The following is a 27,736-nucleotide window of genomic DNA, read 5'->3' on the forward strand; positions in this document are numbered from 1 at the left end:
TCTGCATCTCCATTATTTTTAAGAGTTGTTGGAGGCTGTGCAAGATATTCAAGACAGCTTGCCCAGTGCGATGCTGTCGATGACCCTCCGTTAGGGATATATAAGCAAATCTTCAGGAAGACCCTTGGCACGTGCAAATGTGTTGGAGAAGCCAGGCTTTTGTTTCTTCATCTGGTATAAAAGAACCCTTCCTAACTTCCCTAGGAGGTTTGGGGAGGGTTTGGATGGGTGGGTAGCAAAGGAATTGTTTCACTGGTGGTCGCCTCAGGAGGTCAAGACTGAGCTGGCACTGTTTTCAATACCAGCCATTGTGATCATGGTCCAAAGTCTGGCAGGAACTTTTATATGTTTGCTTTCGTTTTGTTGTTAGACACCTGGAATGCCAAGGGCAGTTCTCTGCCAAACCACAAGAAGAATGAAAGCTCAGGACTTCCCTCAGGTCACCAGCTTCCTTCAGCTTGGGGCAAGAGTAAAATCTGCCCGAAGGTAGAAGTTTGGGAATTTCCCGTTGGCTCACATTTCAAACAAAGCTTGTACTTAATCCTCAAAGCTCAGAGTGAGCAGGGGTGAGTTCAAGAGACACAGGAACAGTGCACTCTGCTGAGAAACACACTAGCGACCACCTGGCTTCTAGTAAGTACTGCTTGACATGATGAGTTTGGGTTCTCAAGGCTGTGCCAATCTGGGCTGTCATGACTTTTTCTTCATAACCTTCTTGGGCTGGGAAGGAGGGAAGTCAGAGGGAAATAGGACCTCTTGGGATCACACCATCAGATTTCATTATAATGAACAGGTTAGGCAACAAGACTGGATCGAGTCTCCTGAATAAGATCAAAGAGCTAAATCTGAAAAGCTTTTTTGTTTGGGGTCAATGACAAGAAATAAAAGCCGAACTATGAACAGATTTAATTCTTTTTTTCTCAGATAAAAGGAGGAGAAAAGTAGTTCAGACACCAGCTCTCAAGTTATGATTCTGACTCTGCTTTTTCTTAGTTATGTGATCAAAAGCAAATTAATCTCTCCGGTAACAGTTTCCTAGTCTGTAAAATGGATATTGTATCACTGTAAGAATAATGAAAACTTTATAGTATTGTTGTATCTCATTATTACGTTATGTTGAATCTCATTAGATTTCATATATGTGTAGATAATATTAAAGTTTTGCTTATATAAGCAGAGTTTATATAATAGACTTTATGTTTTCATGTGCATGTAATAGTAGATTTCATATATATGTATACATATGCTGGATTTCATAAAAATAATTTGAATTTGATATAATAGAAATTAAATTGCATGTATATAATATGCAATATATGTTATATGAAATCCAGATATGTATACATATATATGAAATCCATTGACATACATAAACATATAAAATCTGTTTTACAGGTTTTGCTTAAAAGTGCTTGGAATGTATTAAACACTTAGTACATGCCAGTCATTATGAAGCAATCATAGACTCTCTGAACTGGACATGACCTAACAAGCAGCACTTGTTAAGCACCTATAAATTACTGAACGCTCCTTGCCAGATTATCTCAAGTAATGCTGACAAATCCTATGAGGGTGGTGATAGTATCACTTCCATTTTATAGATGAAGAAACAGAGGTGTAGAGAGGTTAACATGTACATACGTACACACATATAATACACATCCATACATATAGTATACTATGTTTGTTTGTATATGTGGAGAGTATAGTATACAGTACATAGTATATAGGATTCCCCGGTTGTTCAGCTGGTAAAGAATCAGCCTGCCAATGGAGGATCCACAAGAGAGGTGGTTCTGATCCCTGGGTCAGGAAGATCCCCTGGAGGAGGAAATGGCACCCCACTCCAATATTCTTGCCCGGAAAATTCCATGGACAGAGGAGCCTGATCGGTTACAGTCCATGGGGTCGCAAAAGAGTCAGACATGACTGAGAACACACACACACAGCAAGCAGCACACAGGGATGGTAAGGGACAAAGTGCTTTTCAAATACGTTCATCCTTCACCCGTGAGTTATTTAATGAATAACTGCGTGTGTGATATGAATATATATCTTTCCAGAATTTCTATAAGTCATTTATATCATTTATACCCTGGGAGGAATGAGAGTTTATGCTGGAGAAAGGGAGCACTCAGGAGAGGAGGAATGATCTGATGCCAACCAGATAGTAAAGGACCCTTTGCCTCCTCCCATTTACTGGGATGACCCTGGCACCGCCCTGTTCAGTGCTTCCTCCCATTTGAGAGTCCTATGAATTCAAGGTGAAAATTTGATCCCTGATATAAAGATCACACCTGCCCCTTGGGCTTTCATCCTGTGGGACCCCTCTACTCACAGGGCCTCATGTCAGTCACAGGATTGCCAGCAGATGTGTGCAGGAAAGGACTTGACCTCTAGAGTCAGGTTGATCATATCAGCCTGAGCTCCTAGGGCTGGGCAGCCGTGGGAACAGGCCTCTCGGGTGGCAGAGGCAGTTTAAGGACAGGGGTGTGCCCTGGTTCTTGCTCTCAGGTTTCCCTCTAGAGAAAATGAGTTCCTGGCACAGAGAAGAGCTTATCTTGGGCTTCCTTTCAGCCAGGAATGCTTTATCCGCTGCATTTGGTCTATAGCATCCTGCCCTCTGCCCTTTTCTTGTCTCCCTTGTTTGGTGTTTCTGTCTCCAGGGGCTCTCTTGTCAGAGCCACTTAAGAGGCAGAAATGGAGAAAGTCCAGGGAAGATGCTTCTTCAGTCATCCAGCAACACTCCCACAGAACTGCCACTTGGTGAGCACAGGCCACTGGGATGGTCCTCGTTACCATGACTGCTATCAGCCTCAAGGGCAGAATGGGAAGAGGGGCTGATGACCCATCTCACCAACATTCGAGAGCGCCATTCTGGCACTTGGTGACTGAGTGGCTATCAGTGAAGTATACTGTTGTTTGGGGACTAACACTTAGTCCTTTTTCGCAGGTGAGAACAGACAGCCATAATGGAGCGCAAACCTCAGAAGAGTTCAGGTAAAGGGGCATACTCTCAGAAGGAAAAACCTTTTTATTGGAAATAGTTATCAATTCCCATAAAAGTAGACAGGATACAGAAGATGGTTTTAGTAAGGATAATGGGTGGCATTCTAGGGTAATGATTGTTGATATGGAGAATGTAGCAGAGACTGTTAGATTCAGTTAATTATTTTATAAGAGCTCACTTATCTAGAACTTTGGCATTTTCCAACTTTTATGGATCAAATGTTTTATGGAGATGGTATTGATATTAACAGCACACTATAGCCCTGAGAAGACTGGAAAATATTTCCTTAATTTTACAGGAAACTCTCACTTGGACAGAAACTGCCTAAATTGTTACCAAAGTTTATTATGTGGATAGATTAAGAGGCATCATTCAGATGTTCTTGCTTCACGCTCATATGCCTCACCATGTAAATGACTGGACAGAAGAGTCAGATTTAGGATGAAGTAACTTAGAAATCAAACTATCCAATTCAATTAAAAAATACATATTAATGAATAATTATTCAAAGCACCTATTATTAGTAAGTTACAGTACTTCCTATTGCAGAAGGATGTACAGCCTAGTTAGTAAGAGTCTTTGCTCTCAATGAACTTGTAATTTCATTTGGAAGTTAAGATAAACACATCTGAGTAGCTATACTAAGACGTTAAGATAAGCACATACAATCAGGATCAGGTTATGAAAGGTAAGAGCAAAATGCTGTAAAGTTTGAAGACAAAGGAAAAAAAAAAAAAAGCCACACACACAGTTGTGGCAATCCAGAGGTTTTATGGAAAAGGCATTTGAATTGGATCCGAAACGATCCAATCGAGTTTCAAAAGAGATTGGGAAAGAGAGCATAGCTCCGCAGGAAGGGATGGTTTGACCAAAAGCAATGAAGTAGGTTAGAGGCAGGTTGTGTTCAAGGAGAATATGGCTGTAAAATAGGACGGGAGAGAATAGACTGGTGCCAGGAATTGACCTCGTAGAACCCTGGCAATCCTTGAAGAATTTCAAGCCCGGAAAAGGTATCATCAAATATGCTTTGGAGATTGCTCATATTTTGAGAAAGATAGCTTTACTGTGGTATAACTGACATACAATCAACTGCACATATTTTAAATGGTTTGTGTGTATATGCCTTGGAAATGATCACCACAGCAAGAGATGATCACCAGCATCACTCCCAGTAATCTTCTTGTGCCTTTTATAATTCTTCCCTCCAGGAACCAGTTCTACTCCCTGCAGTTCCGTTTTCTGTCATTCTAAGTTCATTTGTACTTACTGGAGCTTTACACAAATGGAATCTTACTGAATGAATTCTTTGGTTTCTTTCACTCAACTTAATTCTTTTGAGATTCACCTATATTGTTGTTACATATATCAAGTTTTTTGTCTAGACAGTCAATTGAATTTTTATCTTTTAAATACTAAGGAAAATATTCCACATATTTATCCTTGCCATTACCACTTCAACGTTCATCATTCACTTGTATAAATTCAGATTTCCATCTGGTGTTATTTTTTCACCCGAAGGATTTCCTTTAACATATCTTATAAAGCAGTCCTCCTACTTCTTTCAACTTTTGTAGGTCTGAATATGTCTTGAAACTGCCTTCATTTCTGAAAGATATGTTTGCTGCATATAAAATTCTAAAATGACCTCTTTTTCTTTCAATAGTTTAAGCATCTTGTTCCACTGGTTTTTGTTATTATTGTTGCTTGCTTGCATTGTTTCTGATGAGAAATCTAATGTCATCTGTATTTTTTCTTCTCTGTGCATAATGTCTTTTATCCTCCTCTGATGGTTTTTAAGATTTTTCCTTATCACTGATTTTGAGCAATTTGATATGATGTTCCTTATCAGTTTTCTTAATATATTTTGTGTTTGGAGTTCCTGAGCTGCTTAGATTTCCGAGACAGTTTTCTTTAAATTTGTGAAATTTTCAGCATTATTTCTTCAAATATTTTTTCTTTCTCCCCTGCTTCAGGGACTCCAGTTACTTTAAATTGTTGTTGTTATTCAATTGCTAAATTGAGTCTGATTCTTTTCAACCTCATGGACTACAGCACACCAGGCTTCTCTGTCCTCCACACTCTCCCAAACTTTGCTCAAATTATATCCATTGAGTCAGGTCACTTGAAATTGTCCCACAATGCACTGGTGCTTTTTTAATGTTTGGGGTTCTTTTTTTTTTTTTTTTTGCTTTTCACTCTGCATTTGTTTTGGTAGTCCTGGTAATCTCATCTGGTATTGCTGTTTTTCTGAGACATTGTAGTTTTCATCTCTAGTTCACTTTGGATCTTTTCTATATCTTCTGTATATCTAATTTATTGAATGTGCAAAATGCAATTAATAATGCTGGTTTTAATGAACTCCTCTATTAATTCTCATATCTGTGTCAGTTCTACACCTGGTTTGAAGGATTGATGATTATCCACATTATGGATAAGGCTTTCCTGCCTCTTTGCATAGCTGGTAACTTTTGATTGGTTGCCAGATCTTGCAAATTTTACCTTGTTGGGTACTGGATATTTTTGTATTTCCATGGAAAAAAAAAAAAGATCTTAATGACCCAGATAAATGTGATGATGTGATCACTTAGCTAGAGCCAAACATCCTGGAATGAGAAATCAAGTAGGCCTTAGGAAGCATCACTGCAAATGAAGCCAGTGGCAGTGAAGGAATTCCAGCTGAGCTATTTCAAATCGTAAAATATGATGCTATTAAAGTGTGGCACTCAATGTGCCAGCAAATTTGGGAAACTCAGCAATGGCCACAGGACTGGAAAAGGTCAGTTTTCATTCCAATCCCAAAGAAAGGCAATGCCAAAGAATGCTCAAACTACCACACAATTGCACTTGTTTCACATGCTAGCAAAGTAATGTTCAAAATTCTCCAAGCCAGGCTTCAATAGTACGTGAACCGTGAACTTTTAGTTGTTCAAGCTGAATTTAGAAAAGGCAGAGGAACCAGAGATCAAATTGCCAACATCCACTGGATCATCGAAAAAGCAAGAGAGTTCCAGAAAAACATCTACTTCTGCTTTATTGAATATGCCAAAGCCTTTGACTGTGTGGATCACAATAAACTGTGGAAAATTCTGAAAGAGATGAAAATACCAGACCACCCTGACCTGCCTCTTGAGAAACCTGTATGCAGGTCAGGAAGCAACAGTTAGAACTGGACGTGAACAACAGACTGGTTCCAAATAGGAAAAGGAGTACGTCAAGGCTGTATATTGTCACCCTGCTTATCTAACTTCTATGCAGAGTACATCATGAGAAACGCTGGGCTGGAAGAAGCACAAGCTGGAATCAAGATTGCTGGGAGAAATATCAATAACCTCAGATATGCAGATGACACCACCCTTATGGCAGAAAGTGAAGAGGAACTAAAAAGCCTCTTGATGACAGTGAAAGAGGAGAGTGAAAACGTTGGCTTAAAGCTCAACATTCAGAAAACCAAGATCATGGCCTCTGGTCCCATCACTTCATGACAAGTAGATGGGGAAACAATGGAAACATTGAGAGACTATTTTCTTGGACTTTGAAATCACTGCAGATGGTGACTTCAGCCATGAAATTAAAAGATGCTTGCTCCTTGGAAGAAAAGCTATGGCAAACCTAGACAGCATATTAAAAAGCAGAGACATGACTTTGCCAACAAAGGTCCATATACTCAAAGCTGTGGTTTTTCTGGTAGACCTGTATAGATGTGAGCGTTGGAGCATAAAAAAAGCTGAGCGCTGAAGACTTGATGCTTTTGAACTGTGGTGTTGGAGAAGACTCTTGAGAGTCCCTCGGACTGCAAGGAGATCAAACCAATCAATCCTAAAGGCAATCAGTCCTAAATAGTCACTGCAAGGACTGATGCTGAAGCTGAAGCACCAATACTTTGGCCACCTGATATAAAGAGCCAAGTCATTATAAAAGACTCTGCTGCTGAAAAGATTGAAGGCAGGAGAAGGGGACAACAGAGGATGAGATGGTTGAATGGCATCACCGACTCAAGGGACATGAGTTTGAATAAGCTCCAGGAGATGGTGAAGGACAGAGAAGCTTGGCATGCTGCAGTCCATGGGGTCACAAAATATTAGACACAACTGAGCAACTGAACAAACAAAAAATAAACCTTGAGCATTTTTATTGGGATGCAGTTAAGTTTCTTGCAAGCAATTCAGTCCTTTTAAGACTTGCTTTTCTGATTTGCTAGATCTGGAGCAGTCCTCACTACTGAGGAATGACTTTCCTGAGTACTCTTCCCAAAACTCCATAAATGATCAGTTTTGCTAGTTTAGCTGGAGGGAACAAGCACTTTCTCTGGCCCATCAGAACACTGGGCATTATTTCCTCTAATTTTTTCTAATGGTTCTGCGTCTGGCCTTGGGTAATTTTCCCACACACATATACTGATAAATATTCTTGAATCTTGAAAGTGAAGTCACTCAGTCATGTCGGACTCTTTGCGACCCCATGGACAGTAGCCTGCACTAGGCTCCTCCATCCATGGGATTTTCTAGTACTGGAGTGGGTTGCCATTTCCTTCTCCAGGGAATCTTCCCGACTGAGGGACTGAACCCAGGTCTCCTGCATTGTAGACTAGATGCTTTACCATCTGAGCCACGAGGGAAGTCCTATGAATATTTGAGGGGGACCTTATTAATGTCTCTGGGATTCTCTCTCATGTAGCTCTTTCCTCTGTCTTGTGAGCTCTAGCTGCCTTTATCTCCCCGAACCCTCATCTTTCTTCCCCCAATTCAGGGGCCCACCTGGTCCCACCTCAGTTCCCCTTTTCTGTGCTGTGGGCTGGAAACTCCATCAAGGAAATTGTGGGGCTCACCTAGTTTTTTCCTGTCTCTTAAAGGTCCATTGACTTTTATTGCCTATGACCAGTGTCTTGAAAACCACTATTTTATATATTTTGTTTATTTTAAACAGGAGAGTAAATCCAATTTGGTCAGATTTGGCATGGGTTTGATCCCTGGGTTGGAAAGACCCCCTAAAGTAGAAAATGGCAACCCACTCCAGTATTCTTGCCTGGAAAATCCCATGGACAGAGGAGCCTGGTGGGCTACAGTCCATGGGGGTCACAAAAAATTGAATATGGCTGAGCACAAGCACAAACAGATTCTTTAGTAAAGGCTATCTTTTACCAAACCCATGGATGAAATAGAATTTTAGCCTGGATGTAAAAGCAAAGTCAAAGTCTTCTTTTCAAAGTAAATTCTATTTTAGCAACATTAATTTTTTTCTAAATAATGAAAGTAGTTCATATTTCTTGCAGACATTCTCAAAAAATATAGGAAAAATCGAAACTGCCTCTACATTTCAATCCTTACAGAGAAGTAGTTAACAATTTGGAAACCTCTTATTTAATGACTTTGCCACCTTATTTTCAATAACAGGTCATTTTGCTTTCATTTGGTAAGTCAAAGGGCAAGGCAGAATTATCTGGCTGTGGCTGGTGCTTCAACAGAAATGGAGACAAATCTTTGTTCACATCTAGAGAGCCAATAGCCTCCTCCAGAGACGGGGAGCCAGACAGGTGTGAGCTGAATTAAAGAGCTTCTAAATGTCATCTGAATGAAGGTCCTAACCGTGGATGAATAAGTATCACACACGTGGTCCTGAGGTTTTTGTTCTCTTGGCCTATGATAGATGTTCTTTTCCATAACTGAATAATTTGAAGACCTTTCCAGAGGTAAACAGTGTTTTTCAATTGAATCATTTCTTCTCAGAAATTTATAGAGAAGAGATTGAGTCCTGTTCACTTTCTTTTATTAGGCAAACAATTTACATTCTATTATGAAAATGAAGTCTGCAAACAAGATTACTTTATTAAATCACCACCTCCTCAGCTTTTCTTCTCTGCGGTAAGTATTCACAAAAATTTAACAGGCCTCCCACCAGCCTCATGAGCATTTTTTAAATCCTTTCTTTTCCTCTGAGATTTAACTGAGATGCAAAGTGTTTTCATTTTTCAGACCTCTTGGAAAAAGCGGCTTTTCATTCTGTCAAAGAGTGGGGAAAAGGACTTTAGTCTTTCGTATTACAAAGACCATCACCATCGAGGTTCTATTGAAATTGACCGGTGTGTATCCAATCAAGAAAATGTTTATAACAACAAATACTAACACGTTGCATGCAAATTAGAAAAAGAATTAGCAAACGTTAATTTGTGGAACCAAGACTCAAACTGAAATATGAATTTTTCAGTTAAGTTTTAAGCTGAACAAAGTATTTTTAATCAGTGATAAACCAGATCTAAACTTATTTTCTAAAACTATTGGACAATTTTCAAAGCATTGATTAAACAGATCTAAAGTTTTATTCAGCTGGGATCTTAACAGTTGAAAAATATTAGCCAGTTTTCTTCCTAATTTTGTATTTGCATCTGTTTAATACTTTATATCTACTAGAAATTCCAGTGTAGAAGTTGGCATCAGAAGCCATGAAAAAATGCAGTCTGTACAGAAGATGTTTAAATGTCACCCTGATGAAGTGATGTCCATCAAGACCACTAACAGGGAATACTTCCTCATTGGCTGTGACAGGTAAGCAGTAAGATGACACGGAGTGTCTCTGGTATGTAGAATAAAAATATTTTAAAACAATAAATATGCCCTGAATAGAAACCAACGGCCATAACCTTATAATCAGCTATGCATGCATGCATTCTAAGTCGCTTCAGTCATGTCTGACACTGTGCGACCCTGCGGACTGTAGCCTGCCAGACTCCTCTGTCCATGGGACTCTCCAGGTAAGAATACTGGAGTGGGTTGCCATGCCCTCCTTCAGGGGATCTTCCCCACCCAGGGATCGAATCCACATCTCTTACATCTCCTGCATCGGCAGGCATGTTCTTTACCTCTAGTGCCACCTGGGAATACAAAATAAAATACAAAAAAAAAAAAAAGAAACCCATGACCACAACCCTAAAAACCATCTTGCAGTCTTTTTCTTTATTGTGGTTTACTTAGGCTGTGCTGGGTCTTCGCTGCTGCACGGAGTTTTCTCTAGTTTCAGTCTGCAGGCTTCTCGTTGCCATGGCTTCTCTTGTGGAGCACGGGCTCTAGGGTGCGTGGGCTTCTGGGCTCTAGAGCACAGACTCATAGTTCTGGCTCATGGGCTTAGTTGCTTCGTGGCATATGGGATATTCCCAGACCAGGAATCAAACCTATCTCCTGTACTGGGAGGCAGACTCTTCACCAGTAAAGTCCCTTAGCATTCTTTATTATGATTTTAGTCTTTATTATGCCCCTTGACACATCACAGTATTCATTTCCTACGGCTGCCATAACAATGTGCCATAAACTGGGTGGCTTAAAACAACAGAAATTTGTTATCTCACTGTTCTAGAGGCTAGGAGCCTGAAATTGAGGTGTCATGGGCCACAACAGTTCTAGAGGTTCTAGAGAAGATCTGTTCCAGGCCTAATTCCTAACTTCTGGTAGTTTCTTGGCCTGCGGCAGCAAACCTCCAACTTTTACATGGTGTTCTTCCTATGTGCACAACTCTGGGTCCAAATTTCTCCTTTTTATAAGAACACTAGTCATCTTGGATTAGGACGCCCTACTCCAGTCTGACCTCATCTTCACTAATTACATCTAGAACAACCCGACCTGATTTCCAAATAAGGTCACATTCCAAGGTACTGAGGACTGGGATTTCAGCGCATGAATTTAGAGGGGAACAATTCAGCCCATAACAATCACCATCACCTCAGAGGCACTTTATTGCAAGAACCCAGTATACAAACGTCTGTGCAAGCTACATATATTAGGGAGGGGGTGTGCTCATCCCTGAAGGAGTCTTCAGTTTTTAAGAGGGGCTTCTGGTGCTGGCAAAGATGCCTAATGGATCCTTTGTAGATGATTATCTGCTGGACAGAGAGGCTAAAGTCGGGGGAGAAAGAAGTATGGAGGAGGCAGCGAACGCTCAAGCCAGCGTATGAAGAAACTTGATCTGCTGTAGATCAACCCCAAGGCGAAAAGCTTTCTTTTCAACCATCCCAAGAGTCAACAGAAAAGGAGGTGTGATTGATATACATTCGTTCAAACACATCCGTCATAAACACACGCACTCCCTAACGGGAGACACACCTGGAGAGCTACAAAAAATGGCACGGACAGATTAAGGGGCCGCTTGAGAACACAAAAGAAATACAAGTCAAAGCCCAAAGCTCCAAACCCTGTGATTACACTGCTACCTCCCACTTTTCTCCCCATTTCTCTGAGCTTTCCTCACAGAGGTGGCATGAGGGTTAATTCTAGTGTGTGAGTGTGGAGGTGGTGAGGAGCCGGGGCTGGGCATTTAAACTACTTGGGGAAAAAGTCCTTGTCTGCCTGGTACCTACCCCCATTGCCTGTTCCAGTGTTCAAAAAAGACTCATTCTCTGGTTCAGAAGGAGTGCAGGCACCACTGTTGCCACATGCCAGCTGAAAGTTTATTTCTTTCAACAGGGAGAAGATTAAAGACTGGGTCTCCTTCTTGTCATCACTCTGCCGGAATATAAAGGCAGCGCACCAGAATACAGAGGTGACTCCATATCACTAATAAAATCGCAGAGCCCCTGAACACAGCCCTCTTTCCCAAGGGAACAATGCAAGCTTTTTTTCCCCCGCTTGGCAACTGGCATTCACAAGGAATAAATAAGTGAGAGAATGTACATCCTTGTAATTTTTATGATTAACAATCGAAAAAAATTCTTTTGTGTTTTACAAGAAAGCTAAAATACAGACACTTCAGATTTTCATTACTGGAGTAGGAGGGGTAAATTTTAACTGTGGCATTTTTTTAATAGTAGCTGAAACTACAGTATTTTCCATCATTGTTATTCAAAGTACATAACAGCTACCTTTGGAATGACTAAGTCCAGGGTGGTTTCTATAGAAATGCGTTTCACCTGTCTTGCATTTTCAACAGAATGTTTCTGTGATGTAAATGCTAGCAATTTTAAGTTGTTTACTTGCTTCGTAAAACCTTTGCTAAATTTGCCTAAGTCCTTTCTTAAGATAGGTTCCCCTTGTGGCTCAGCTGGTAAAGACTCCACCTGCAATGTGGGAGACCTGGGTTCGATCCCTGGGTGGGGAAGATGCCCTAGAGAAGGGAAAGGCTACCCACCCCAGTATTCTGGCCTGGACTATACAGCCCATAGGGTCTCAAAGAGTCGGACATGACTGAGCAACTTTCACTTCTCAATTCACTTTTCTTAAGTCAGACCTTTATTAATGAAACTGGCCTCTAGGTACCATTTTGACATGGTTTCTAGGTTGTCCTATGCTTACAGCAAAAGCAGAGGCCAAGGAGAAAGGAAAAGCAAGGGTGTGTCTGTAAGTACTCAGATAATTAGAGAGAAGGGGCTGGGTACAGAAGGATGCAGGGTTGAAAAGACAGGGAAACTCAGAGCATCTCTGAAAGCCAGGCTGGAAGTCCTCAAGGGTTTGGGAACAGGAGAGGGACAAGATCAGCTTTAATCTTAATGGGAGCAGGCTGACCAGCAGTATAAATGCTAGTGGTCAAAGACTGGGAGCAAAGACCCCAAGACCAGGCTGTTGTTTCATTCTAGACCAGGGATCAGTTGTGCCCTGATTCCAATATTCCTTTTCCATAAGCAGGAGAAACTCTCATCAGGTGATAAAAGGCCCTCTTCAGACCCTCTCCTTGGACCTTTCCGCATGCCAGAGGCTGTCAGCGCCACCATAACAAGAAACAGTCTTCCAGACATGGTAATCAGATTTACCTCTCTTTGTTAGGACACCATGCCTGGAGCTAGCTGATTCAGAAGTCAATTGTATTTGACATCTTCCTCAAAGCCTAACCCGTCATGAATGATTCTTGGTCCTAGGATCTATCCTATATTTAGTCTGTTTCACCTACCATGATAAGCCTCACTGCTTGCCCTGCCTACCTCTAAATCTATTCTTTCATTTTGGATGCTCTTTGATACACATCCAGGTACCTATCCACATTGGGTGGAGATCCTTCAGCTAAACAAAAGCCTGGCTGGCAACCTCCTCTTTCCTTTCACCCACAGGGCAAAGATTACTTCTGAAAAAAAAAAAAAAAAATCTCCAAACACCACTTGACCATTTGTACTCCTGAGGCAAAATCAGATTCTTATTAATTTTGTGTATTCACCCAAATCAGTCTTACTTCTGTGTGTGTGTGACTTCAACTTCATTTCTAATGAAATCCACTTGAGAAAAAAATTATACTACATCTGCCCCTTGAAAGTGATTTGTAATTATGCCTCAGCTTTCTTAGATTTGCAGGCTGACTAGTTTTGGATATTATTAACAAACAGGCTGAGTGTTTTTTTCTTCTGCCATGGATGCTATTTTGCGCCTTAGAGATGTAACCATTGGCATTCTCTTTTTTTCCCCTTTTTTACCCCTGGGTACCAGGCACATCTCAACAGGGCCTAGCTTCCTGTTTTATCTAGTTGGAGGCTCTCCAACTATTTTAAAAGCTTTTTGTAGCATATCAAATGCACCAGGCAAAATATTTCACTTGGGATTTGTAGTAAGGGTGATAGGAATCAAGACTGAGAAGGATAACTCTTTTCCAAAAATGCCTCTTGCCCTCCTGCTTTTCAACTTCCATACCCTTCTCTCTAAAGATAATGTTATTGGTCATTTTGTCTGTTCATGTGGTGTATTCCAACCAGTTCCCGTTAAGGGTGCCACCTACATTGTTGGGAGCTGCTGTGGTTGTTGTTTCCAAAATAGAATGGGAAACCTTCCTCATCCTCAATTCAGCATGGCCTGGCTCCATGAGCTTAGAGCTAGAAAAATGGACCCAACTTAAATACATCTTTTTTAAAAAAAAGTCACTTTCTTTCAAGGCCTTCCTAGAGAACATTCAGGGCTTTTTTTTTTTTTCAAACCCACCTCCCCCACTCTTGCTCTAAGGCATTGTTCTTGAAAGAACTGAATTATACTTATAACAATTTTTCTGCCAGGCAAAGCAGCTTCTTTGCAGAATGTCCTGTATCTATGAGGAAGGGAAGCAATAATCGGTAGAACCTAGATCACCTTGAAACCTTATAATTCATACTATCACAAGATCAAAGCTAAAAAATTGCATTGGAAACAATAGAGGTATAGAAGCAGAACACAGAAGAGGAATATTGAGCAGAAAGGGAAAAGATACAGTATCTTGACTCTAGGCTGCTTACCTTCTCAGATGGCACTGGGTGAAAGGCAGGAAAAGATAAGAGTGAGGATTCTGTGGCAGAGCTTAGTGACCTAGAACACCAAGCACCAGAGAGAATCACTTGTTCTGAGTTCCAGGACCCAATAGTAGAGAAAAGCCTGAAAGATGAGCTTATAATTTTCTATCAGTGGTGACCCAAACTCAAGAAGCAGATTTAAGTCATATGGGCTTCTGGATATAACCCCGGAAGATCCTCGGATGTTCTCAACCCAATTACTCTATTATGCCTTTTCCAGAAAACATGTGGTTTAATTCCATCTCTTGCAAAGAAAAAGAAAACGCATTAATTCTGTCTTGATCTCTTGATTCAGCGTTTAGTGAAAGAACATTCTCCAGGACTCAGAGAAGCTCACCTATCGCATGACTTCTCATCAGAAATCTCTCAAGATTCAGAAGAAGACAGCCATTATATTAGTCCTCGGAGCATTCTTTTAGAGGTAACCTCTCCCACCCATTAGTCATTTATTCCTTTTACAAATATTTACTGAGCCCCTACCAGGCACTCAGACTAGGTTCTGAATCAGACACAGGTGACGCGCTCATAGCGTTGACACTTTGATAGGCGCTAACCAGGACACACAACAGAAAAGTCTCCATGCTGAAGAGAGATGCTTATAAAATGCTCAGGGGCCTGAGGGGTGGCAGGCAGGGGGAGCTGACTTTCAGACAGAGGCCAGGGAATTTCCATGGAGATGACATTTGGCCTAATATACCAGGTGAAATTTAGACTTGAGGGATTGACCTGAGGAGTCTTTCTGGATAGAAACAATAAATACGAACAGACACAATATTCTTGGGTGAGAAACTGTGTGGTATGTGCCAATCAGTACATTGATCATTCGGAAGCCCCTACTGAGAGCCTTCTGTGTGCTAATTCAGTCCTGTGCTAGGCATCATGCCTGCCCCCCTTCCCCCGCCGAATTCACAGTCTTACCAGTCTTGCAGAACGATGCTTCAGCAGAGGTGTGGTCAAAGAGCTCTGGAAGCAAACAGCAAGGCCCTATAGTAGAGCACAGGGAACTGTATTCAATAACCTGTGATAAACCATGAAGGTAAAGAATATGAAAAAGAATGTATTTATATAATATATAACTGAATCACTTTGCTGTCCAGTAGAAATTAACATAACATTGCAAATCAGCTATATGTCAATAAAAATTTTTTTTTAAAAAAAAAGAGCCCTGGAGGCAATAGGAAAAAAAAAAAAGATTTTCTCCACTGGCGTCAGGGAAAGCTTCAAGATACAAAATGGCATTTGATATGGGTGTGATGAATAGTTTAGCTGAGCTCTAACCTAACACTAACAAGTGACCTATTAGGGGAAAACACACAAAAACCAGTAAAAAGACTCAGTCAGACCATGATGGATTATGAATGCCAAGTTGACTTCATGCTACAGGCAACACAGGGGGCAGTAGCAGCTTCTCAGTCAGGAAAGAGCAAAACTGAATTATCTTCTAGGACTGCTAACCCCGGGCTTCCCAGGTGGCTCGGTGGTAAAGAATCCACCTGCCAATGCAGGAGACACAGGTCCAACCCCTGGGTCTGGATGATCCCCTGGAGTAGGAAATAGCAGCCCACTCCAGTATTCTTGCCTGGAAAATTCCATGGACAGAGGAGCCTGGAAGGCTACAGTCCCTGGGGTCGCAAAGAGTCGGACACAACTGAGCACTCACTATTAAGCTAGCAGCTATATTCAAGGTGGACAATGGAGAGAAGAGAGTGGAAACAGAAGGTCGGAAGACAGAACTGGGGGGAGGGGGCAGCAGTTCTCAAACCAGGGATGATGACATGTGTTCATATGAAGGAAGCATTCTGAGCTCAAGTAAGTTCTAGAAACAGTAAAGTTAATTTACACAAGCTTCTTTTGCTGTAGAATTCTCTGCGCCTTTAGTATGCACTGGTGGATTATAAATAGCCAAGCAGAATACAACACATAGCATGTGACCACAGGACTCTGCTTTACCCCAGATTTTTTCACAGCCGTGTTCTCTGGGACACAGTGATGGCAACTAGTCTTTTCATGACAGTTGATCCAACCAGTCAGGTGATATGAATACTAAGCTATAATGTCCGGCATTTTCTAGGTACTTTATGAGATGCAAGGTCTAGTAAGGCAAATAAAACTAAGCTGGTGACTTCCCTAGCAGTCCAGTGGTTAAGACTTCACCTTCCAGTGAAGGGAGTGTGGGTTCTAGCCCTGATCGGGAGCTAGGATCCCAAGTGCCTTGCGGCCAAAAAAACAAAACATAAAACAGAAACAATATTGTAACAAATTCACCAAAGACTTTAAAAACAGTCCCCCTCAAAAAAAAAAAAATCTTAAAAAGCAAACTGGAAGACCTTTACAAAAATTAAGTGCAACACTGTGCCATAGAAGTTTAGAGAAGGGAAAATTTGGCAGCGGCTAATGTGGTCAGAAAGACCTCAGGGCAGGCCTGAGTACAGCATCAGTAGACAGAAGGGAGGGCTTCCCAGGTGGAGCTAGTGGTAAAGAATCTGCCTGCTAATACAGGAGATATAAGAGACTCGGGTTTGATTCCTGGGTTGGGAGGATCCCCTGGAAGGGGGCATGGCAACCCATTCCAGTATTCTTGCCTGTAGAATGCCATGGACAGAGGAGCCTGGCAGGGTCTCAAAGATCAGACATGACGGAAGCGACTTAGCACGCACACGGACAGAGGGGAAAGAGGGGTGCTCCAGGCAAAGAAAACAGCATGAAATGGGCACTAGAAAAACACTGTAAGGGGCATAGTGGGAAGACTGGCTTGTCTGGAATGAAGTGTTCCAATAATGGTTGATAGTTTTTCAGGTAGGCCATCGGAAGCCCTTAGGGAATTTTGAGAAACCATTGCCCCAAATGACTCAGTTCTGACCACCTTGGTGGGAAGGCCCCAGAGGGCAGTATTTTCTAGGACCTTCACAGCCCCTTGAAGCAATTTGCCTGCCTGTGAGCATAGTAGCCTGCTCTCTACAGAAAGAGGCCAGCCCTGCATTGTGTCAGAGCCTTTGACCCAGGTGATATTATTCTATAATAGCACTGGTTGGGAGAAAAAGAGTTCATGTCATTAACTGCCTAGTGATGAAATGAAAAAATAAATAGCAATTTAGTCCAGTAGTGCACTTGTATCAGGAGCGTGGGGAACCCAAGAGAAGAAAACAAACTCTGAGTCTGCAGAAACAGTGCTGGTTCATTCTCCCAGAACAAGCACCGCTGTTCATTGAATGGTAGACGTACTTACGGTTTCAGGGACCAGAGCCATCAAGGAGGGGGCAACAAGGTACCTGGCTTATTGGTAGACTTGCGTCCTTACATCTCTGCCTCTTTTCTATAGTTGGATAATATTATTGCTCCCAATGATTCTGGTGAACTCACGGACCCCATTGTACCTTGTAGTCCAGACACGGTCTCCAAGACAGCTGAGGGTCATTACTTGTCAATGAAATCCTGGTAAGTAAAACTACCATACTCTAAAATTTGCTCTTAGCTAATGTACTGTTCAAGAACAACTACTGTCAGTTCATTTCAAGGGTTGATATAATAACACAGATGCACTACTGTGGACCAAGCTCAGCATATTATTCATCTCAAAACAAGAAAAAGTGGGAATGGTGTCCCTACCTATAGAAAACAGTTAGTGACATCCTTGGGACATTTTCTGTCTTGTGGGGCAGTTCTTTCCTATTTTGCATTTATATCTCTCACACTCTGACTTCTGTCTCCAAACCGTCCCAATATAAAGAGCTATTTTGATTCCATATCCATTTTTAGAAGGAAATTCTATTGGATTTAATTCTGACTGTGGTTGGGATTCTGCTGGTTGGATATACTTCAAACACTTAATTTTTACACGGCTGTGAGCTACTTAAATCTGATTCACACACCGTGGAAATTTGTAGACAGACATGCTGAGAAAGCTTTTGTGTTAACTTCTTATGCTCTAGTCTTCTCAAAGAGCTGTCCCTTGAGTCTGTTGATGGCAAAGAGGAATTTCAGCCCCTGGAAGAGATCCAGAATGGGGAGCTTCATCAGCAAGAACAAGCCTCAGGAACTCACTTTTATCTTCCACCTGCCAATTCCGAAGCACAGACCACGAATGACACAAAGCAGTCGGCCTCACTAACTGTTGTGCAATTGTCTATATTAATCAAGTAAAGTCTTCATCTCTAAAACTTTATGGGCCCATAGAGCAAGGCAAACTTTCTTTTGTAGTCAGAACTCACATTTTCAAGCAGTTCCTAAAAATCTCCAACTCAACCAAGAATCTGACCTTGGCCACTGAAGTGGTGGCTAAGGACAGTAAGTACCAGAGCTAGGAATACAGTGGTTCTTGGGCTGTGGGTGGTGGTTTCAAATACTTAAAAAAATTTTTTTGTTAGCTGGTTTTTCAGATTCTGGCATTTTGGATCATTCTGATCAGGTTAGCACATCACCCAGATTTTACTATTAAAATTATGGGCATGCAAGCCATGTCAGGTTTGGTTATAGACTAGGAGGGGGGATCAATTAGGTTTTAAGTGATGCCAAGAACAATTTGATGAGATTGCTCTCAATTTTAACTCTTTTTGGTGTCTCCTTCAGTGGAAAAATGTGCAATCTGGTGTGATATGTAATGAATTTAGTCCAATTTTTACTTCTTTTTTATTGTCTACCATCATGAACCCATTCCAGGAGGGATGAGGGAAGGCATTAATGAGGAACTTAAATCTATGTTCTTCTCCAAATGTTTTAGATAATCTTTAACTGGACAATACCATCTCAGGTGTCAGAGGCCAAGTCCACTCAGAAAGTACAGATCAGAGCCTGTGATAGCTGCCTGATTTTTGCAAACATCTTATCTTACAGTAATATCCCAGATGAAAGCCAAGTGCAGAAACTAAACGTGTTCCTTTCTCTTCTTGACATCAAAAATTATCTTGTTCTCAAAGAAGCTGCAGGACAGATATGGTAGGTAGGAGATGTGAGGGTTATTGGTTATAAATGGGGTTGGATGATATGAAAACAAGAATTATATCTTGAAGTACTGGACGTGGCAAAACTGACTGGAGAACTTGGACTTGTGTCACTGTTGTTGTGCATGAGCGCTGAGACCCTTCAGTCATGCCTGACTCTGTGCAAACCTGTGGACTATTGCCTGCCAGGCTCCTCTGTCCATGGGATTCTCCAGGCAAGGACACTGGAGTGGGTGGCCATGTCTTCCTCCATGCTATTGTCATAAAGGGCCTTTGATTGAGAATATGACTGTATAGGAGAGTCAGCTGAGGGTGGGTGGGTATAGAAGGACCCAACGTTCCAGGAAACAGTAAATGTCTGCTGTTTTGAGTAGGCAGGGATATGTATGGTCCAAGGAAATCACTGTCAATCAATGACCAGTGATCGTTTTATGAATGAATGAAGTTACTGAGGTCAACAAGAATCTAAGATCTAAAAGAAAACGGCATGCCAGGGTAGAAGATGTCCAGACATCAGCTAAACACCTGCTGGTCAGGAAACTCAGACACAGAAGACTGTGTGGCAGAGAATTTCCTTAGAATGGCCACTGTTTATTTGACTCTATATTCTTTTTAAGACTTTGTAACTCATTTTGATGGAAGATGAGTTTTATAAGAGAAAAAAGCTTGCTAACGTAAACATCACATGTCAACTGTCTTATAATTTTATTAGAGGGCAGGAATCATAGCTTGCCATTTTTCCAGACGTCCCACAATCCAAGGCTCAACACAGTATTTGACAGGAACTACAGACTTCTCTGTGTCTGAGCTTGCTCGTCTGTTAATTCATTTACGTGTTCATTGGCCATTCATTGTGTAATCATTATGTGCCCACTTTCAATAAATACTTAGCATCTTCTGTTTATAGGATTATAAAAATATTTTAACGGTGGTACCACATGCCTAGGGTCTCAAAGCCTGGTGGAAAAGACAGCTACATAAACAAGTAAATATAAAATAGCATTTTATTTAAATATAAAATAAGTGAGGGGCTCACATGATACAGTAGAAACCCAGAGGCAGGAGAGATTAATTAAGCTAAAGGAAGTGTGATGAGGGCTTTGTAGAGGTAGCATATTTTGGAGTAGGACTTTGGAAGAAGGTTCAGGCTGGTAGAGTAATGATAGAGGAATAAATATTCCAAATAGAAAAAGGAGTTTGATTGTTTCAGATATGGTGAAACACAGCTAAAGAAATTAGTAACAGTAGTGGTAGAATAGACTAGAGTGAGGAGCCCAATCTGTGTCCCCATCTGTGCCCGGCATTCCCAGCGGGCACCGTCTCATACTTGTGTTGGATGCTGTACCTTCATTGCAGTGTGGCTCAGTGGGATGCCCCCCCACGTCTGGGATGCTTATTTTTTCATGGAGATCACCTTTTGGCCGTGAATGACCTGAAGCCCCAGAGCCTGGAGGAGGTCTCCTTGTTTCTCAGCCGGTCCATCCAGAGGGAGGTGAGTGTTGCTGATTGGCTCTGGGCAGGGCAAGAAAGAACAAGATCAAGGCCTCGGTTGACATCTGAACAATACTCTGAAGACAAATGTGATGTTTCAGTCCTCAGCCGCCGAATGTAAATAAGAGAATCAGAAGTGTAAATAACACTTCATACTACACATCTAAATAACAAGAATGTTATTTTAGGACCCTTTTAAAATTCTTTCGTATAAAGGAGTATTTGGAGGGAGCCCTGGGCTAGGAGACTGAAACAGCTGGGTTCAAGACCTCAGACTCAGCATGACCTGGCAAAAAAGAGTTGCAGGGAAATCAGACAGGCCTTACATCCCACATCCTTCAACCAAATGGTGCTTCAATTTTCTCTTCTGTGAAATTAGGGATAATGATAATACTAATTGGGCTTCCCAGGTGGCACTAGTGGTAAAAAACCCACCAGCCAGTGTAGGAGGTGCAGGAAATGTAGGTTCAATCCCTGGATCGGGATGATCCCCTGGAGTAGGAAATGACAACCCTCTCCAGTGTTCTTGTCTGGAAAATACCATGGGACAGAAGAGCCTGGCAGACTACAGTCCATGGGGTCACATGTACATATGTTTTTAAAAGGCTCATCATGTTTCTGTCTGTTTGTAAGTCCCAGTATTGTTATCCCTTTCCTGGTCTTATTTGATTTCTCATGAGCCACATGACCTTGGGAAAGCCACTTCCTTCTCTGACAAGTGAATTTGAGTTTCTTCTCTCTGAAGTGAGAGAGGGTTGATTTTCAAACTGTACTTCTTGAACCCCTGAGAAAAAGACAGGAGGAGAGGAGAGGAAAGGGACAGTGTTCAGGACCTCAACTAGAGAGAGTAGGGTATATTTGCCAGAGTCCAGCTCCAGCAGCCAGGAAATCAGCCTGAAGGGGTGAGCGGTGTCAATGGCAGATGATGTAGCCTCTGACTCAAAGTATGGGACTACATGTTTATTTCAAGCTTCAGGTTTTCTTTTATATTTTGACAAAAGCATTAGATCAGAGGTTTGACATTTTTAGTTTCCCCCACCCAGATTTATTGTCTCCAAAAATCATTGTTGCCCTACAAACAGAGTTCCTGCTTCATCGATTGGCTTTACTATCTATTATCTACTTCCTCTTATGTGTCCTATACTTAACTTGTGATTACATTGTAACTCATGCTACATTCCTCAGTTTATTTCTTATCTTTCTAAATCCTGTTTGCCCTAGCATCTTAAGATCACTATCTCCTAAAAAGGCTTCTAGCTATTCTTAATTATTCCTAAACCCTAAGCTCAGCAAACTTCTTTTGCCATAAACATTCCCCTCACAAACAGGTCTCAGAAAACAATCCTTCCCATGGCCTCAAGCTGTGCTCATCCTGGAACATTCTTTGTAAAGATCCTTGAACAAATGTCAATGGTTACTTTATAGATTATTTTCTGGGCACAACTGCAAAAGGCTTTGTGCCTTCTCATACTCCTCTCAAGAATAAGCATGTTGACATTCTTTCCAGCCAACTCAACCGAAGAAAGGAAAGAACAAGTCAGAATCTTAAGGCCTAACTCCTTCATCCCTGGTCCGTGCCTGTGGGACAAGGAGAGGGGGTTGGGGGCCATGCCTCCATTTTGTCAGTAATGCCTAATGCGGCTCCTGACATATATTTATCATTATTTTTTCATGTTTGAATTTCCTGTTACCTTACTTTGAGGAAATAGTGACTTGGCTTAAAATTTCTAAAAACTGCTCTATTGGAAGATCTCTCAAATTTCTTCCAGCTCTGAGAGTTATGATTAAATATGTCTTATCTCATCTGCATCACACAATAACTTTGTTGGTTAGACAAATTGTACTGCCCCTACTGTCTAAATAGGGAAACTTAGTAAGAATGAGTAAGTTGTTTACAATGCACAAATAGTTAGAGCAAGGACTCATTCGTTCCTTCATTCATTTCCTCAGTCACCATTTATTGAACATCTATTGTATGCTAGATTCTCTGCTAGGTCCTAGAGCTACAAAAATGATCTTTGAGTTTAAAGAGCTTGCAGATTAGTGGATAAAACAAGTATGTGCTAGTTACAGGTACAGTGTGTGCCTTGAGATATGAGCAGAAGGCCATGGGATCACAGAGGAAAAATGAAGTTAATCTATTTGAGGGAGTCCAGAAAGGTGTCTCAGAGAAAGGGATGCTTGGCTTGAGTTTATGAAGTTAATCTATTTGAGGGAGGCCAGAAAGGTGTCTCAGAGAAAGGGATGCTTGGCTTGGGTTTTGAAGCCTAGGATAGGAGTTTGTGTGGTGGAAAAAGAGGGAGCTTTCAGGAGTCCAGCCCAACAATATAGTAACTGTGATATATTTCCTCTGCCAAAAACCCACACTGAGGCCACGTGTTTAATATAATCTTCTGAAAGTTACCAAACAACACTCTGATCCAGAGACCCAGGCATCAGCTCCGAAGCCAAGAAAAAGGTTTTTGTCTGGGAGCAGATCCAGGAACTCCACCTGGGCATCGCTGACTGCAGTTTATCAAGACTGCCTTCTACACTATGCACTCACTTGCAGAAGAGTGGCGGACAATGTTTGTTTTGGGCCCGTTCTGCCTCCTCACTTTCTCCTGTGTGCTATTGAGAAACACAGGGTGTTCACTGACATGATTATTGGAAGGTCAAAAAATTCCCCAACTTGCTCACCCCACCATTCCTTTATGTTAAAAATGAATACTGGGTCCTTTTTAAAATTCAAACAGCTGGTCCCTGGAAGGAAAATAACTTTGGAAGAGGGGAAATGTGGAACCAAAAGTGTGTGTGTGTGTGTGTGTGTGTGTGTGTGTGAGTCTCTCAGCAGTGTCTAACTCTTTGGAACCCCATGGACTGTAGCCCACCAGGCTCCTCTGTCCATGGAATTCTCCAGGCAAAAATACTGGAGTGGCTAGCCATTCCCTTCTCCAGGGGATCTTCCCAACAAGGATCAAATCTGGGTCTCGTCCACGGGCAGGCAGATTCTTTACGCTCTGGGCCATAAGGGAAGCCTAGAGAGGGAGGTCAAAGACTGATAATGTCTTAGAATAGTTGAACCAAGCAGATGCGTATTCCATCCTTGAGACATGAAGTTGATGGAAATAGGAATTTGGGGTGAGCAGGGGCTGGGGTCAGGGAGGGGAGAGAATATGTGAGTGTAGAAGGGGAGGACGTGCTAGATTGCAGGAAAAACACAGAGAGATTCAGTTTCCTCTCAGTTTTGTCAGAGTCTGGTCCTGTCCAGTGCTCTGGTTTCAAGAGCCTTTTTAATTCTTGGTACAAATGGGCCTTTCTGGGCAGGATTAATGTATTCTGATTGTGTGTGTGTGTTCAGTTGCTCAGTCATGTCTGATCCTTTGCGACCCCATGGACTGTAGCCCCCAGGCTCCTCTTGTGGATGGAATTTTTCAGGCACTAATACTATAATGGGTTGCATTTTCCTCCTCCAGGGCATCTTCCCAACCCAGGGATCGAACCCGCATCTCTTGCATCTCCTGCATTGGCAGGCAGATTCTTTACCACCAGCACCACCCAGGAAACCCCAGTGTACTCTGGAATCTGCCCTGAAGTCTCAGGCCAGTGGAGGCCAGAGAATAAAAACCCACCTTCCCCCTGGCTTTTTCCTGCCCAGATTTTCTTCAAAACCAGCTTCACAGGGTGTGAATGAGGACAGACTGAAATTGAGAATCAACAGTCCTAAGGATAATCTTTAACCATTTAATGTTCCTCTCTCTTGTGTTTTAGAAAGTAAAACTCACCATCGGTCGTATCTCAAATTCAGAGAAATTTCACACAACAGCCTGTACATGCTCCTTACAAGACCAAGGTGTTAAACCTCCTCAACTGGTTACATCTGTACTGGAGGGGACACTGAAAAGGACTCCAGCCATTAAAAGGAGTCAGCAGAAAAGATCTGGAGAGTAGCGTGCTGGGGCCCACCTCCACCAAGCCAGGACGGGCTTTGGACTCTGTGCTGGACTCTGGCCCTCACCACTGTGTGACACCAGGCAGCCAGCACACCTCTCTGAATTTCTCCATCTGCATCTTAACAATGGAAATAACCCTCCCCTCTCTGGCTTTAGCATCAGGGATGCTGAGAGGGCCAAATGGAATAATGTCTATGGAACCCAGTGAACATGTAAGACCTTATTATCTCAGACTTTGTCCCAAACACCACAGACAGAGATTGGGTAAGTTTCTCATCTAAAATGCGCTGTGTGTTCTGTGAGGTCATGATCCACACAATCTCTTCTTTGTTAGGGAATGGACAGTTGGAAATACTCATTCCGGGAAGCCAAGATTCCCCGGGGAGATGTGATACCATATCGGCCTTCCCAAACACCTCCTGTTACTCATCATGTCCAGAATGTTGAGACATCAGTGGCCTCTTGGATTCCATGATTGTCTTGTTTTCTTAAAGACTCAGGAAGAATTTTAGAAGTCAAAGCAGTTTGAAGGTTATATCCAGCAAAGTTTGCTTGCTCTACAAGTACTAAGAGAACTGCTTAGCACTTGAAAGTTTGAAGGGTCTAAACTAATTGATGGGCTTCCTAGGTGGTGCTAGTGGTCAAGAACCCACCTGCCAATGCGGAGACATAAGAGACTTGAGTTCAGTCTCTGGGTCAGGATGATTCCCTAGAGGAGGGCCTGGCAACCCACTCCAGTATTCTTGCATGGAGAATCCCATGGACAGAGGAGCCTAGTGAGGTACAGTTTATAGGGTCTCAAAGAGTCAGATATGACTGGAGCGACTTAGCACGCATGCAAGTAATTGATGCATTAAACCCACTGATCCTGAAAGGTGGGAAGTATTTTTTCTCATAAATAAGAAAACAAATTCAGAGGACTAAAAAGGATGAATCAAGTCAAGGAATGGTAGAGCAAAAGAGGGCTTTGGAAAATAGATCTTACTGGGTTGCCGTTTTACACAGGAAGAAATAAGGCCTCTGACCGTTTACTGATGTATTTTTTCGTGGCTTCTGGTTTCGTAGCTATTTAGTGGCAGAACCAAGAATCTAAAAGCAGATATGGCAGATGTCCTGATCCTCTCTTTGGATTGGGATTTAGATTTGAAAAGACCTTCTTTCTACACATAGATAGACAGCACTGGTAGCTCAGACAGTAAAAATCTGCCTGCAATTTGGGAGACCACAGGTTTGATTCCTGGGTTGGGAGGATCCCCTGGAGAAGGGAATGGCAACCCATTCCAGTATTCTTGCCTGGAGAATCCCATGGAAGAGGAGCCTGGTGGGCTGCTGTCCATGAGGTCACAAAGAGTCGGACACAACTGAGCAACTAACACTTCCAGCACATAGATGAGACACTCAAATACAGTTTATTTTCTGTCATCTAGATTGTACAGAAAAGTATTAAAATGTTTATTCATATGCCCTGTTGGATCTGTTTCTTTCTCTATTTTTGTAAAGATCTATTGGAACTAGGGCTCTGCATTTTACCCAGTTTTACTGAGATGTAGTGGACGTATAACATTGCGTTAGTTTACGGTGTACTCTATAATGATTTGATATGTGTATATCGACCTACTGTTTCCGCTTCTAGAAATTTATCCTACGGAAACACTCACACAAATACACAAAGATATCCGTTAAAAAGTTGTTCACAGTAGCATTGTTTGTTACAACACAACAGAAATCCTTTGGGAATTGCTCAATTATAACGACTTCATTTAAGTGAACGTTCTGTGGATGTTCGAAGTTTCACATTTATGATTAGGTAAGATGTGCACAATGCCTTAAGAATGAAAGGAGCAGGTTGCCGTACAGTAAGTGGAGTATCATCACACTTTTACAAAAATGACTGGGGTTGGTATGTATGAAATTTCCCCAACCCTAATTAGGGAAAGAAATTCTCACCCCGTGGGGGTTGTTGTAAGGTTGAAATGGATGGTCTGCACATTGCCTGACAGGGAGTGAGCACTTAGCAAAGATTAGCTCTGCCACTGCTGCTCAATCTTTTTTTTTTTTTGGTCTTCTTAGAACATACATCTAATTGTCAATAAGAATCACCTCTGAGAAGTGTGATCACAGTCGGCCTTCGGGGGGAGGCATTTCTGTAATGTTTGAATTGCTCTCTCTCTCTTTTTTACTAAGAGCATATGTCATGTTTATAATGAAAAATAAATACAGGTGTAGTAAATAAATAATATATGTATTTTAATATATTTATGTATTAAATCTTCATAAGTAGAAATCAAGCCATCTTATTGAAGGAATTAAAAAATCATCAAGATAAAACTGTCTGGGAATCCACAGTAGGGGTGGATACACTGCTTTGAAGCCCAGAAGGCCTCCTTCTGTTTTGCCCAGACATTTAAACTGAGATGAGATGGATGGACAAGCCTTAGCTCACAGGCCCTTCAGCCTCCCCACACTGGGGGAAGAAGAGCCTGAAGACTTAGACACTGAAGTGTCTATATGGCTCCCGGAAGTGCTGTGAGGACACAGGACTCCTGGCTCCCAGTCCACGCTCTTCCCTGTACCATGAGGGAGGCGAGCCTGCTCCCAGCCCTCTCTTCCTCCCAAAACATTCCATCTGAAGCTGAACCAGCTGGGGTACTTGTCATGAAGATTCTGCTCTAGGGGTGTCTCCCACATGAATGGCTTTGTTCCCCCAAAGGAAGTCTCAGGGCAGATTTCAAGGTGTCCCCCAACCCAAAGATTCTGATGCACTAGTTCTGGTGTGGGGTCCTGCAATCTGCCATTCTTGGCTGACCGGATGGCTGTTGGACAGGGGGAGCCCTTTGAGGGAGCATAACTGCCCTGGGTCACGGGGAGAGGCCTGTGTATCTTCTGAGAGGCTGCAGAACATGGAACCTGCACAAGGACAACATTAAAGGGAAAATGACCTTCATTTTCGATAGCTCTGGAAGAGGCTGATGATAATCCCCCATCTCTTCCCCTCCAGAAAAGAACCTGTTCCTGAGCAGAGAAGCCTGGTTTCCACTCTTGGCTCTCTGCCACTGGGGAGTGTCAACCAAGGCCTGGAAGAAGCAGCCTGTCCTGACTCTGAGTCCCTGTACGCCACTGGGAGGCGGGGGAGGTGCGGAAGCTTTAG

The 27,736-nt window shown here is 42.1% G+C and overlaps 1 protein-coding gene across 2 annotated transcripts; it reads left to right on the plus strand.

Moving 5' to 3' along the window:
- The first annotated feature begins 439 nt into the window (after nt 1–439).
- Nucleotides 440–26,257, plus strand: PLEKHS1 (pleckstrin homology domain containing S1). Of its 2 annotated transcripts, none has more exons than XM_040255032.1 (13): nt 440–633; nt 2,954–3,000; nt 8,780–8,868; nt 8,980–9,086; nt 9,415–9,549; nt 11,458–11,533; nt 12,610–12,723; nt 14,524–14,649; nt 17,548–17,663; nt 18,158–18,364; nt 19,059–19,160; nt 20,522–20,657; nt 24,407–26,257. In XM_040255032.1, exons 2-13 carry the CDS (start codon nt 2,973–2,975, stop codon nt 24,584–24,586), a joined length of 1,416 nt encoding a protein of 471 aa, XP_040110966.1. In that variant the 5' UTR covers nt 440–633; nt 2,954–2,972; the 3' UTR covers nt 24,587–26,257. The 2 variants fall into 2 exon arrangements, with proteins under 2 accessions (XP_040110966.1, XP_040110967.1); XM_040255033.1 differs by having other exon boundaries at nt 12,613–12,723.
- Nucleotides 26,258–27,736: the final 1,479 nt, after the last annotated feature.

The sequence above is a fragment of the Oryx dammah genome, unplaced genomic scaffold (genome assembly GCF_014754425.2).
Source record: "Oryx dammah isolate SB20612 unplaced genomic scaffold, SCBI_Odam_1.1 HiC_scaffold_14, whole genome shotgun sequence".
Lineage (NCBI taxonomy): Eukaryota > Metazoa > Chordata > Mammalia > Artiodactyla > Bovidae > Oryx > Oryx dammah.

Coding starts and splice junctions, on each gene's coding strand:
- PLEKHS1 (XM_040255032.1), top strand. CDS start 2,973: ATGGAGCGCAAACCTCAGAAGAGTTCAG. Junction 3,001..8,779: donor CAAACCTCAGAAGAGTTCAG/GTAAAGGGGCAT, acceptor TTCTTTTATTAG/GCAAACAATTTACATTCTAT. Junction 14,650..17,547: donor CTCGGAGCATTCTTTTAGAG/GTAACCTCTCCC, acceptor TCTTTTCTATAG/TTGGATAATATTATTGCTCC.